Source organism: Bubalus bubalis, chromosome 5, assembly GCF_019923935.1.
Source record: "Bubalus bubalis isolate 160015118507 breed Murrah chromosome 5, NDDB_SH_1, whole genome shotgun sequence".
Classification (NCBI taxonomy): Eukaryota; Metazoa; Chordata; class Mammalia; order Artiodactyla; family Bovidae; genus Bubalus; species Bubalus bubalis.
In genome coordinates, this window is record NC_059161.1 from 8,620,186 (window position 1) to 8,634,953 (window position 14,768).

Here is a 14,768-nt window from a genome sequence, read left to right on the forward strand (position 1 = left end):
AACACTTTCAAAAATCAAAATCAGATCATGTCACACACCTAATGGAAACCCGGGGTGGCTTCTTTTTGTCTGTGTGACAACATGTAAACTCCTTGGCAAGACCCTGTGTCACTATCTTGCTCCTGCTCTCAACCTTCCTCCCTTCCCCAGGGCTGACTTTCTGCTTTGGATGTAATGAATACCTTGCTAGTCCCTGACAGCTCACCCCCTGCTCCTGATTGCTCCTCTTACAAGACTCTTCTCCTTACTCCTCACCAGACTAACCCCGGTCATCTCCTCCAGGAAGCCTTCCAGCTTCTCTCAACAGGCTACAGGCTCCTCAACAGCAAGAAACAAAACCCTGAGCTGACCCTTCTCACATCCTCTGCTGGCGTTTGTCAGCCATGGTCCCCACTAGACTGGGAGCAGACTGAAGAGCTGTATCCCTGTCCCCTACCACCTCAGTCAGTAAGTTTTCTTTAAAGAAAGATCACCCTAAACAGGGGCTTCCCCAATAGCTCAGCTGGTTAAAGAATCTGCCTGCAATGCAGAAGACCCTGGTTCAATTCCTGGGTTGGGAAGATCCTCTGGAGAAGGGATAGGCTACCCACTCAGTATTACTGGGTTATCAGATCTACTGTTGTGGTATCACAATGCTTGTGTTCAAATAACCTTTATTGGGCTTCCCTGGTGGTTCAGACAGTAAAGAATCCGCCTATAGTACAGCAGACCCAAGTTTGATCCCTGGGTTGGGAAGATCTCCTAGAGGAGGGATGGCAACCCACTCCAGTATTCTTGCCTGGAAAATCTCCATGGATGGAAGAGCCTGGCGGGATACAGTCCATGGGGTCACAAAGAGTCAGACACAACCAGGTGACTAAGCACAGGACAGGATCCTAAACAAGATTCGAAGAAATGTTGGTAGAGAATTAAAAGTAGAACTGGGGTTGGCCAAAAAAGAGACTGGAGGGGGGGGGGGGGGGATGGGAAGAAAGGACAATGTGCGAGCAGAGGTGAGTCAGGCACATCTGTTGAGTCTGTTTTGCTCCAATGTACAATGCTCTCAGAGCATCACTAAGTTTTTATGCTATTTAAAGCTCTGGAATCACAGTTTCATAGTAAATCACTGCTTCCAGGAAGCCATCCAGGATTAACTCGTTCCCTTTAAAATGCTCCCCCTAGCCACTGCCCTGGTCCCCCATGCATGCCCCAAGGGGTGAGGATGATTCAGTTGTCTGTGAGGATACAACACCTATAGCCTGCCCTTCTGTTTGGAGCCTCTACTTGATCAACAGCCACGGAACCTCCATAATCCTTGACATACTGTGAGCACAAGTCAGGAAGAAGACTGATCTTTTTAATTAAAATAAGAGGAAACGTTCTATGCTGACTTGCCCTCACAGGTGAGAGGGGAGAAATGACAATATTCCAGCTTGACAACAGTAGTAACTGATATTGTCACTGAAGTCAGACCCCAGCCACTGGCCACTGCCAGCAAGTCCCCATCATCAGAAGAGAAACACACCCCACAACAGCACTTCCTGCCACAAACAAAACACTTAGATGAAACTACAAGGTGTCTGGTTTTGTCTTCCTTTCGCCAAAATAAATGGATGGTAGAAATGGGGGGTTACTCAGCACAAACACATAGATAGAAAGATGCCAAGGAAAAGTGTATGAAATGCCAAGGAAAAGTGTATGAAATATGAGGGTACTATCATACAATTTCAGGTTTGTCTGTTGTATTAATAGACACAATTTTGTTGCTGCTATTGTTTAGTCGTTAAGTCGTGTCCGATTCTTTTGCAATCCCACAGATTGTGACCCACCAGGCTCCTCTGTCCATGGGATTTTTCAGGCAAGAATAATGGAATGAGTTGCCATTTCCTCCTCCAGGGATCTTCCTGACCCAGGCAGCAAAACCACATCTCCTGTGTCTCCTGCTTTGAGAAGGCAGATTCTTTACCACTTGAGCCACCTGGGAAGCCCATTAGACACAATAGCCTGAGTTAAACATTTTCGGTTTTTATCCAGGAGATACCATAGGCTGCTGAGATGGGCTGGTCTGCATGCCAGTGTCTCAGCTCTTCCTCACTCTCCATGTTCCAGGGATCCACAGGAGGAGGAAAGCCCAGGAGCAGGCCTGCGCTGATCAGGCCTAAATAATCAATGCTATCAATAACGGAGTTTTTTAATAGCTATTTTGTTGTTGTTGTGAAATACATAAATTATAGTACATCCATACAATGGAATATTATTCCCAAATAAAAAGAAATAAGCTATCTGAAGTCCCCAAAATACATGGAGGAAACTTAAGGGCTTATTTCTAAGTGAAAGAAGCCCACCTGAAAAGGGTACATATTATATGATCCCAAGATTATGACACTGTGGAAAAGGTAAAACGATAGAGACAGTAGAAAGCAGTTGCCAAGAGTTAGAGAGAAGGATGGGATGAACAGGTGGAACACAGAGATGTTTAGGCAGTGAAACTGTTCTGTATGATACACAATGGTGGACACATGTCATTATCCATCTGTCAAAACCCAGAAAATGTACACTGCAAAGAGTGACCCCTAATGGAAACTCTGGACTTCAGCTGATAACGATGCATCGTATTGGCCATAATGGGGCTTCCCCAATGGCAGATAAAGAATCTGCCTGCAATGCAGGAGACACAGGAAATGCAGGTTTGATCCTTGGGTCAGGAAGATCCCCTGGAGTAGGAAGTGGCAACCTATTCCAGTATTCTTGCCTGGAGAATCCCATGGACAGAGGAGCCTGGTGGGCTACAATCCATAGGGTCCCAAAGAGTCAGACACAACAATGTGACTGAGCACATTGGTGTAACCAGTGTACTACACGCATGCGAGGTGTTAATAACGGGGAATCTGCCGGTGGTGAAGGTAGTCTTTCTATTTCTATCAACCTAAACTGCTCTGAAAAGTAGTCTATTAATAAACAAATAATTGCTATGATAAACCACAGGGAAATACATAAACAAATTATAGTACATCCACACAGTGTATTGCTGAAAGTCTAGGATAGAAATCTCTCAGTCATTTCATGACATTCAGCCAACAGCTTCCTCTGAGGTTTCAGCTGGAAAAGAGGTGTCACCTATATGGGAATTGAACCAGTGTCCATCTACCTAAATAGAAACCACAGGTAAGGCCGGAAAACTACAAATCAACAGGATGATCCGTGTACATAGATCGAGTTTGATTTCAGCTTCAGTGATAAGGAAATCACAGAAAAGCTAGGAATAGTGATCCTAGAAGAACCTTGGCCCATCCGCCAAGGAGAGAGAAGGAGGACAGGCAACCAGCCCTTTACAGTTGCTTCCGACCCCATGCTCACTGTCCAGCCCTACGCATATGCACTAGGGATCTCAGTTTAGGGTCACCCAGGCTGACCACTCGAACCTCTCACCCCTTGGAGGTGGGGCGGGGGGCAGGCAGAAGGGGCCAAGTTGGGAATGATTCACAGAAGTACTTGAGAATAGCACACACTGCTTGGCTCATTCTGTCTCCAGATCTCTGATGAGGCAGCATGACTTGCAGGAAAAAGCACAGACCTAGGAGTTATGAGACCAGAGTCCAGTTTTACTCTCTGGACAACCTGGCCCTTTCCCCTCATCTGCAAAGCAGGGATAATCTTCCCTAGAGCCACAGAAGGTTCAAGTTGAAATGGACCCATCTTACAGGTGAGGTAAGTGAAGTCCAAGGAGATGAAATGACTTCTATAAGTTTGCACAGCTGGATGCCAACAAGTCATCTTCCCCTCAGTTAAGTGCAGTTTCTTTACCACCACAGAGCTGAAACAAAGACCCTCTGCACAACAAAGAACACGGTCAATAATATTATAAAAACTCTGTATGAGGACAGATGGTTACTAGATTTAGCACAGTGAACATTTTATAATGTTTGCAAATGTCAAACTACTATGGACTACACCTGAAACTAACATAATATGGCAGGTCAACTATATTTCAATAATAAAAAAGGCAATCTGTGTGAAAGCGTTTTGGAAAGGTAGATGCTCTAGATGAAGGGAAGTCGCTATCAGTGCCGTTATCTTTCCATCAGCATGCCTCAGTCCTCCTCTGCTCTGGGTGAACTTCTCCCACGTGCTCTCGGCAAGTGTCAGCTGTGACCGGCCCTGGCTGGTGGTGCTTCTGTCTGAGGGTGCAGGGCCAGGGACAGAAGGAAGCTCTTGGCCCCAGGCCTCAAGGCACCAGAATTGTAACCCGGGTTGGGGCACAATTGGCTCCATCACCTGTTTGCACTTCTGCACTCCACTGGCAATAAAATTAGGATTCCTTATGTTTTGTGAATAATAATTCTATCTTTAACCCATGACACATACCAGGGCAATAATCCACTAAGTCAAGGGTCCCCAACCCCCAGGCCACAGACCAGGTAGCAGTCAGTGGCCAATGAGGAACCTGGCCACAGAGCAGGAGGTGAACAGTGGCAGGCCAGCCAGTGAAGCTTCACCTGTATTTACAACCACTCCCCATCACTCGCATTACCCGCTGAACCCCAACTCCTGTCTGATCAGCAGTGGCGTTAAGATTCTTGTAGAAGCGTGAACCCTTCTGTGACCTGTCCATGAGAGGGATCTAGACTGCTCACTCCTTATAAGGATCATCCCCAAACCAGCCCCCCTGCCCTGCAACACTGGTCCATGGAAAAAGTGTCTTCCAGGAAACCAGTCCCTGGTGCTCAAAAGGTCAGGGTCCACTGCACTAAGTGCTTGAAAGAGACCCACTGGGCTTTCGCTCTAGCACACCCATTCCGAGCTTTCACTTATTCCATTTCCAGACCTCCTGTCCTCTCACCAGTTTAACTAATGCACAAACATTTTCCCAAATGGCCTCCAAAACGGATGATTACCAACAGACTGGAGAATGACGCAAACGTAGGCCATCTACATAAGTGAACCAAGCTGGAGCAAAATGGATTGCTTGTTTGGCTTAAATCATGAGGTGGGCTCCATCCAAACACAGCTGAATTCACAATTGCTGGCTTTTTAACCTAATTTCTTGACCCAAGGCTTGGGAAGGCCCAATCCTTTCACTTTAAGAGCCCTCTCCCCAGTACCCACACCTATACCCGAACCCCTACACACACAGATGGCAAAGCCCCCACTGCCCATCTGCCGCTTCCCTGGTGGTCTCCACTGCAACACAATTCCATTGGCATAATTAAGAGGACACCAGAGAGAAGTCTGCTCCATTACTGTTTATGAGAAATGAATCAATAATTCCCTATTTCTCCCCACTTTCTAGTCTTAGATGAGCAACCCCACAGCAGAGCCTGGGGAAGAAGACAATGTATACTGAATTAATCAGAACTCTTCTAGCGAAGCCATTTCCCCACCTAACCCAGGTTCCAGCTGAGCTATTTCAAATCCTGAAAGATGATGCTGTGAAAGTGCTGCACTCAATATGCCAGCAAATTTGGAAAACTCAGCAGTGGCTACAGGACGGAAAAGGTCAGTTTTCATTCCAATCCCAAAGAAAGGCAATGCCAAAGAATGCTCAAACTACCGCACAGTTGCACTCATCTCACACGCTAGTAAAGTAATGCTCAAAATTCTCCAAGCCAGGCTTCAGCAATACATGAACCATCAACTTCCAGATGTTCAAGTTGGTTTTAGAAAAGGCAGAGGATCCAGAGGTCAAATTGCCAACATCCGCTGGATCATGGAAAATGTAAGAGAGTTCCAGAAAAACATCTATTTATGCATTATTGACTATGCCAAAGCCTTTGACTGTGTGGATCACAATAAACTGTGGAAAATTCTGAAAGAGAACGGAATACCAGACCACCTGATCTGCCTCTTGAGAAACCTATATGCAGGTCAGGAAGCAACAGTTAGAACTGGACATGGAACAACAGACTGGTTCCAAATAGGAAAAGGAGTATGTCAAGGCTGTATATTGTCACCCTTTTACTTAACTTACAAGCAGAGTACATCATGAGAAATGCTGGGCTGGAGGAAGCACAAGCTGGAATCAAGATTGCTGGGAGAAATATCAATAACCTCAGATATGCAGATGATACCACCCTTATGGCAGAAAGTGAAGAGGAACTAAAAAGCCTCTTGATGAAAGTGAAAGAGGAGAGTGAAAAAGTTGGCTTAAAACTCAACATTCAGAAAACTAAGATCATGGCATCCGGTCCCATCACTTCATGGGAAATAATTGGGGAAACAGTGGAAACAGTGGCTGACTTTATTTTGGGGGGGCTCCAAAATCATGGCAGATGGTGACTGCAGCCATAAAATTAAAAGACGCTTACTCCTTGGAAGGAAAGTTATGACCAACCTAGATAGCATATTCAAAAGCAGAGACATTACTTTTTCCAACAAAGGTCCGTCTAGTCAAGGCTATGGTTTTTCCAGTGGTCATGTATGGATGTGAGAGTTGGACTATGAAGAAAGCTGAGTGCCGAAGAATTGATGCTTTTGAACTGTGGTGTTGGAGAAGACTCTTGAGAGTCCCTTGGACTGCAAGGAGATCCAATCAGTCCATTCTAAAGGAGATCAGTCCTGGGTGTTCATTGGAAGGACTGATGCTAAAACTTAAACTCCAATACTTTGGCCACCTCATCCTGATGCTGGGAGGGATTGGGGGCAGGAGGAGAGGGGGACAACAGAGGATGAGATGGCTGGATGGCATCACCAACTTGATGGACATGAGAGTTTGAGTGAACACCAGGAGTTGGTGATGGACAGGGAGGCCTGGCATGCTGAGATTCATGGGGTCGCAAAGAGGACTGAACTGAACTGAACTGAACCCAGGTTCAACAGGTGGGGTAACCTTCATGGCCTCTCCAACCCGAGCGCCAGCAGCCCTTCGTGCCCACTGATTTAATGGTGCCTTTTAACACAAAGGCCTGTGCCTGGAAAATGGTGCTATCACTTGGTGAGCATCTTAAACTGCCCATCTCATCACCAACCCACCTGCCTCAGGGAAACTGCAGCTTCCCATCTCTCGGTACCCAATACCCAGCCTCCCCATCACAACAACCAAGCCAAGGGTGAACCACACACATCAGGAACTTCTCGGTCAGTTCTGACTCAATAATATCCTTCTGTGTTTTCTCCCTATTTTACCAAAACTGTCACGGAACAGACCCAGGGAATATGACTCATTCAAGATGGTGCAGCAAATCATATGGTCACAGTAATAATGAGTCCCCTTGTGATTCTTCTCTGTTCTGTTTGTGAGTTAAGGTTAAACCATATGACAGTTCTACTGGGCTCTGACCTCCAGTAGGTCTACTTATCATGAAAAGAAAGGGATGTTGCTCAGTTGTGTCCGACTCTTGGCGACCCCATGGACTGTAGTCCACCAGGCTCCTCCGTCCACAGAATTTTCCAGGCAAGAGTACTGGAGTAGGTTGCCATTTCCTTCTCCAGGGGATCTTCCTGACCCAGGGATCAAACCCAGGTCTCCCACATTGCAGGCAGACACTTTACGGTCTGAGTAACCTGCTAAATATCCTCTTCCCACCCTACCTTCCTCCAACTTCCACCAAAGATAGGAAGTCAGTGCTGAGTCTCTCATTTTTACAGTCAGTCTGGAGGTGAGACTAACACCAGGGATTCTGAACTCACCAGGTTTTGCAACTGACAGGGAACTCAAATCCACAGCCCAACTGCCACGCATTCAGGCAGTTGAGGGGGTATCATCCCCTAGCTGCAGCTGGAAAAGTGGAATCCAGAAAGGCTAAATGATGTGCACAAGGTTCCCAGCTGTCCTTATAGGGGAGACTAAGAGGGCCAGAAGCCAAATCTTCAGTATTCTTGTGTTTCCCCGACTCTACCATAACTATTTATTACAGAAAGGTTTTATTTCAGGTGTGAGCCAAAGCTCTGAAAGGAGTTATCAAATATAAAGTCAAGTCTTTACAGAAGCAAATCATAACTATAATCTCTTAATGTTCATATTATTATCCATGATCAAGACACAGTTGTAAGAACTTTAATGCTAAAACCCTTTGCCAACTATTAATAAAAAGCTATAAAGAAATTACGGCTTCCCAGGTGGCTCATTGGTAAAGAATTCACCTTCCAGTGCAGGAGCCACAAGAGATGTGGGTTCGATCCCTGGGTCAGGAAGATCCCCTGGAGTAGGAAATTGCAACCAGCTCCAGTATTCTTGCCTAGAAGATCCCATGAACCGAGAAGCCTAGAGGTCTACAGTCCATGGGGTTGCAAAGAGTCAGACAGGACTGAGGGACTGATCACAGAGAAATTATAATTTCCCTATCTACAATAGATTTCACGAATCTGGATACCAGAAAACATGTCAAGGGTACTCACAATTAATGGCAAAGGAATTCTAACCCAACATACACAGTGCATGGGGAGAAGCTCTGTGCTCTGCTAACCCAACATACACAGTACATGGGAAGAAGCTCTATGCTCTGCTAACCAACGAGGTAATCCTGACACGTTTACACACGTGTTTACAGCTCTGCCAGTGTTTAGTAAGAGACTACAGAAGCCAAAGAACTGTTCTATTTATCTGCAAAATTTCAATGCCATTGCTGTAAATAGCAAATGGTTTATTTTTAAAACTCAACCAGTATTTTTAAAGTTAAAACTCATTTCCCATATGTGCATAAGAAGCTCTTTTAGGTTGAAATAATCAGTTAAACCATCTAAGCCAAAATGATCATATTTTCCTCGCTAACTAACATAAAATTTGTTAGAAATGTACTCACAGAGAAAAAAAGCACTCCCAACGTGTGCTAAAATTCACAGTTAAGAATCCCAACATTCACTTTAGGGATGATTTCACTCTTCTAAATGATCAGCCTCAACTCATTTAATCCCCCTACAAAATCCACACAAAGCATTATTTCTCAGGATTTTAAAGTCTATTAAAAGACACCACACAGATGAAAACAGGGACTGTTCTGAGTCTGGAGCATCTGAACACCAGTTCCCCTTCACTGGAGAGCAAACAGTAGGAAGCCGGATGCTCAGGCAGGGGCTGGAATCCTCGCCCACTGCTGGTACTGATGTGAAGGTGAAGGTATGCCACCAGCAAGACGTGGGGTCGCTGGCAGGCCCCGTTATCCTGGCAGGGAACTGGCAGTCCCTTCCCACTATGTCAAGGCTGAGTCCTACTAGCCCTTTAGCCCTGAGAGCGTATCTTGCCTCACGTCAGCCTCCCAATGACTTCCTGAGGACCCATCCAGACCACAGCACAGCCACACTGAGACCTCGGGGACCCTCCGCAATCTGAGGCAGTGAGGGCCACTGCTATCTGAGGCTGAAGGCTTACTCACCAGGTGTACTGCCACCTAAAGTGTCAACTGAAGGGCAGGGAAAAAATATATCAATTCTCACAGAACAAACTAGATAAGAATCTGACATTTTCCTTTGCCGTGATGTGACACCGTTGCTTTAATGGAGAAAATCACTTTAGCCAGCTGAGTGGCCCCTTCCTGCTGCAACATGTCCCAGCACCCATTCACTGACTCTTTAAGCATGTCCTGATTTTAGCCTGTTTCAGAGCATTTATCTTCTTTTAATTCCTCCCATAACAACCCAAAGCAGTGTAGTCCAGTAACACTCTCCTCTTGCCTGACTTAACCACAAAAGTCAGGCTTAACCACAGCCTGACTACCTCAGCAAATTTAGGTAAGGGACAGCATGGACAATTGAATGCCATTGGTCACCTGCAAAATTCATTTTAGAGAAGAATCAACTCATTGTTTCCCAACATTTACCAGAGAAAAAGGAAAAATAAAAGCAAGCAATCTTAGGGGAGAGTAGCATCTCTGATTTCAAGAGTTAATTAGTTTTGAAACAGCCAAAGGTCAGCAGCAGAAAACAGAAAAGTCCCCATGATGAGAATAATCAGTAGACAGGCATTCAGCGATCGCATACCAAGTGTAAGAGTCACCAGTGTGGTGGCAATGCATGCCTGCTTCCGCAGCCCCACCTCCCAAGCCAGCAGCTTGCACTCCACATGGAGTGAGAGAGAAGCCTCTGGTCTCCTCCACACCCATCCACTGACATGCAGGGTTCTCCACACCTCCAAAGGACAAGAGCAGCAGGCAGGGATACTGACCAAGCATCATGCTCCCTCTGTTTCAGACACCAATCATACTAATTCCCACCCATTCAAGTACTCTTCTGTTGAGCATCCACAATTAACTTAAAGACATGACAACAAGGTCTGAGATTTGAGGGATGTACCTGACTCTCTCTCCCCTCCAGGGGTGGTGGAATCTGATCAGCAAAACCAATCTTCCCTGGATCACCCATAAAGGCACTAACCTCATCCACGTTCTCAAAAGCGTTGATGACGTCATAGGGCAAACAGGACAGAAGGTCAATCACAAACCACGTCTTCAGGTAGTTCATGCGAATGAGTTTGGGGTCAGAAATCACCTCCCCAGCGGGTCCAACAAAAGTGGTGTGAAAATTCAGCACAATGTCCACCAAAAAAATGACATCCACGATGCTATCCACAACCAACCAGGCCACGTTGTTCTGCCTGGTTTTAAAGGAGACGTTGTAAGGAACCAGGATGGCTGTGTAGAAGGTTAAGATCAGGATGATCCAATCCCACGTGGTCTTAAAAACGCAGTAATGTAAGATGATGTGCGGGGGAGTCTTTGGCGCCTCTTGCTTATACTGGGGAAGGATGTCTGAGCCCAGCTGCAGAACCTGTGAGGAAAAATACAGCCAAGAGAGAACTAAGTGAGGATTTCATTGCAAGCATCAGACCAGTCAGCCTCTGTCATGGACAAACACTCATGACATTCCAGATGGATCAGGAGGTACAAAAACAGGAACTGGAGGACTATGGGAGAATAGAGTGAGCACTGTAATATAAATGATCATAATGAAACAATAAATATACTAAGTACCTCACATACATTGATTACCTCACAATTCTAAATACAACCTTGTTTGATGAGCTAGTTATTATTCCATGTCACAAGAGAGAGACTGGGACACAAGAGAATTAAGCAACTTTACTCAACAAATATTGATTACTTTGTGACCAGAATTGTTCTAGACACTGGGCAAATAGCAATGAAGGAAACAGCATGATTCTTGTTCTTGGAGAGGTCAGTCTAGTAGACAAATCAAGACAATATCAAATTGTAAGAAGAGATAAAGAGAGTGGATATATGTTTACATATAACTGAATCACTTTGCTGTACAGAAGAAATTAACACAACATTGTAAATCAACTATACACCAATAAAAATTAATTTAAAAAAAAGAAAATGTGGACAACAATAGTACCTACCTCATAGGGTTGCTGCAATGATTAAATATGTTAATATATGCATAGAGCTTAAAATTGCTGCTGTTATTTTTGTTTAATTGCTAAGCTGTGTCCAACTCTTTTGCAACCCCATGGCCTGTAGCCCACCAGGCTCCTCTGTCCATGGGATTCTCCAGGCAAGAATACTGAATTGAGTTGCCATTTCCTTCTCCAGGGGATATTCCTGATCCAGGGATCGAAAGCTCGTCTCCTGCATTGCCGGAGGATTCTTAACCACTGAGCCAGTAGGGATACCCACAGAGCTTAAAATAGTGGCTAATAAAGAATAAGTGTTTTATAATAATGATGGTAACAATAGCTTCATCACAGGTTGCTGTCAGGTATAAATTAGACAACATATACAAAATACCTAGAAAATAAATCTGAGTCCTTGTAAAAAAATATTTAAAGTATCATTAAATTTCTCTATTGACAAATTTTAATCAAATGATTGTGACTGTATTCCAATAAAACTGTGTACAATGAAATTTTACTTTCAAAAAATAAGAGGCTGCGGGACACACAATGTTTTGATCGAATGTGACTTGAGGACTAGGGCAAAGAGAGCGTTTGGACTAAAACCTGAAGGAAAGCAAGACACCAGTCATTTGAACTTTGAATGAAAAGTATCCAAGATAGAGAAGATAACTGGTGTAATGGCCTCAGGGTAGGACAAGTGAGATATTTTAAGGAAAGGAAGAAAGTCTGGTATGACTAACGCATACTAAACGAGAGGGAAAGGGATGCTAGCCAACTCGACGGGGAAGCAGAAACCAGACCACGCAGGCCCTAGAGGGCCACGGGAAGGTGCTGGATTTTATTCTCAGTATGTCTCAGTGTAACTGGAGGGTCCTGAGTAAGAAAGTAATAATCAGATGCATGTTTATGAAAGAATAAATTGAGGCAGAGGATTAGAGGGAAGAAGAGAATCAGAGACTTTACTATTATAGTCTGGGGAAAAGATAGGGTGATGGAGAAAAGTAATCCAATTTTGGATATATTTTTGAAGTAAAACCAACTGGACTTGCTATTGGCTGGAAAGTAAAGAAAAGGGAGAGGGGTACTCACTACTTTATTCCCAAACACAGCACAGTGACTGGCCCCAGTGGGCAGTAAGGGCGATTTTTAAGTGAATGACTGAGCTGGTCATACAGCTAGCAAAAGATGGGACCAGGATCCCAAATGAGATCTAGCTGGATTAAAAACATGTGCTGCTCCACAGCAAGATTATATTTCCCTAAATAACAGGCTTTTAAGGAATCAGATTCAGTAAACAATGAAGTATAGAGAAGCCTAGCTCCAAGAAAATATTGAGCATGGTTCTCACCCTCAATAATCAAAGGCAAGAAGCTCTGCTTTTAGAAGCCAGGCCAAGTTGGAAGGGACCCACCATACATGTCCCCCAGCTGCTCCTCTGTGGCACTTATGTGGTTCTTAGAAACATCTAGGTGAAACTTACCCTTGTGTCATGGGGAGTCTTTGTACCTCTAGAGGATAAAGATCCCTTGTGCTGTGCTGTGCTTAGTCACTCCGTCGTGTCTGACTCTCTGTGACCCCATGGACTGTAGCCCACCAGGCTCCTCTATCCATGGGGATTCTCCAGGTAAGAATACTGGAGTGGATTGCCATGTCCTCCTCCAGGGGATCTTCCCAACCTAGGGATCGAACCCAGGTCTTCCACATTGTAGGCAGATTCTTTACCATCTGAGCCATCAGGGAAGCCCTGGAATACTGGAGTGGGTAGCCTATTCCTTCTCCAGGGGATCTTTCTGACCCAGGAATCCCGACCTATTGCAGGTGGATTCTTTACAGAGCTGAGCTACCAGGGAAGCTCAAAAGATCCCTTAATGAATGTGAAATAATCTGAATATCTCTGGTCCCCCTCTGGTTGGCCCCAAGCCTTAAAGGTGAGAAAAAGAAAGCTATAAATTCACAGAGGGCCCAGTGTGTAGTTGGGGTATGAAAACTGTTTCTACCCGTCCAACCAATGCACAGAGCTCTTTGGGATTTTAACTTTCCTTCCCCATGGAAAGCAACTTACACAAGTTTGATTAAGGATACTTGGACCTGAGAGCTCAGGTAGGAAAAGTGATTGGCCTGTTAGAATAAAACAAGTAAAGGCAAACTGAATGAGCCTTCTGCTTTCAGAAATATGGAGTAGACATACTTTTCCCTATTCCTCACTCTGAGCAGCATGGTCAGTCACTCAGTCTTGTCTGACCCTTTGCAATCCTATCAGCTGTAGCCCATCAGGCTCCTCTGTCCATGGAATTCTCCAGGCAAGAATACTGGAGCAGGTTGCCATTTCCTACTCCAGAGGATCATCCTGACCCAGGGACCCAACCCGCGTTCCCTGCATCTCCTGAATTGGGAGGCGGATTCTTTACCACTGAGCCATCTGGAAAGCCTGATTCCTTACTCTAAGTACCTCGAAAAGTTCTAGACATTAAAAAAAACAAAAAACATTACATTAAACAAACATTAAACTATTCTGAATGATGGAGAAAGGAAAGCAAACTGGCTAGGAATAACAGTGGTGAATTCTCTGGCTTTATTTTCTGCCTCATAAATTCCTAGACTTGGAGTTGAAGAAGGCAGCAACATGGAAATATAAGTGGGTGTAGACAAAAAGAGTCCCAATAAAAGCCCAGTCTCTCTAGCAGAAAAACTGGGAAGGGGGCCTCAACAGACAGAAAACTTTAGATGATAATAGCTCTACCTGTCAAAACACAATAGAAAACCTGTGTCCCCACTCCCATCTAGGCCAGCAAGGGCTACTAGGAAGCCGAGATTTCCCCCTTCTTGAGCCTGTAGTGAAGCATGCAGCCTCCACTTCGTTCCTACTTGAGTATTACCAGAGAAGGCCCCGCAGGGAGCACGGACTTCCTTTCACTTCCCCCAGCAGCAGTGAGGCCCACCACCACTACAATGCAGAGAGGGCTCAACGTGAGCTTAGCAGGGAGCTCTTACTCTTGTGCTAACAAGGAGCCTAACAAGCGTCAGTGCAGGCTGAGTTGGAAACTCAGACTTCCACCCCAACCTGGTAGAAATGAGGGGATGCCTACTCCTTACTCTATCTGTATCTGTGTCAAAAGTAGCCACCTAAAACCAAAGGTTTAAGTAAGATCCAGAGTCTCACAATATAATATTCAAAATGGCCATTTCAACAAAAACTCAGTCACTATACCAAGAATCAAGAAAACACCAAACTGACTGAAAAACAGAAAATCAATTGATGCCAAGAGTCAAGATGACAAAGATGTCAGAAATATCTGACAAAGATTTTCAAACATCCATCATAAAAAAAAATGCTTGAATGGGCAATTACAGACACACTTTAACAAATGAAAAAACAGAGTCTCAGAAATAAAAATAAATAGAAAAGAAACAGCAAAGAAACAGAAAGTCTCAACCAGAAGGAGAATACATAAACCAAATAGAAATTTTAATACCAAAAACTATGACAACTAATTTTCAAAAT

The 14,768-nt window shown here is 44.6% G+C and overlaps 1 protein-coding gene across 2 annotated transcripts in view; it reads right to left on the minus strand.

Annotated features, from left to right (window-relative positions):
- Window positions 1–14,768, minus strand: part of KCNH1 (potassium voltage-gated channel subfamily H member 1) — a 432,755-nt gene that overhangs the window by 320,673 nt on the left and 97,314 nt on the right. For both annotated transcript variants that reach the window (XM_045165647.1, XM_045165648.1), the window contains exon 6: window positions 10,285–10,677. In XM_045165647.1, coding sequence (XP_045021582.1) covers window positions 10,285–10,677 — 393 coding nt within the window. The remainder of the gene's footprint in view (window positions 1–10,284; window positions 10,678–14,768) is intronic.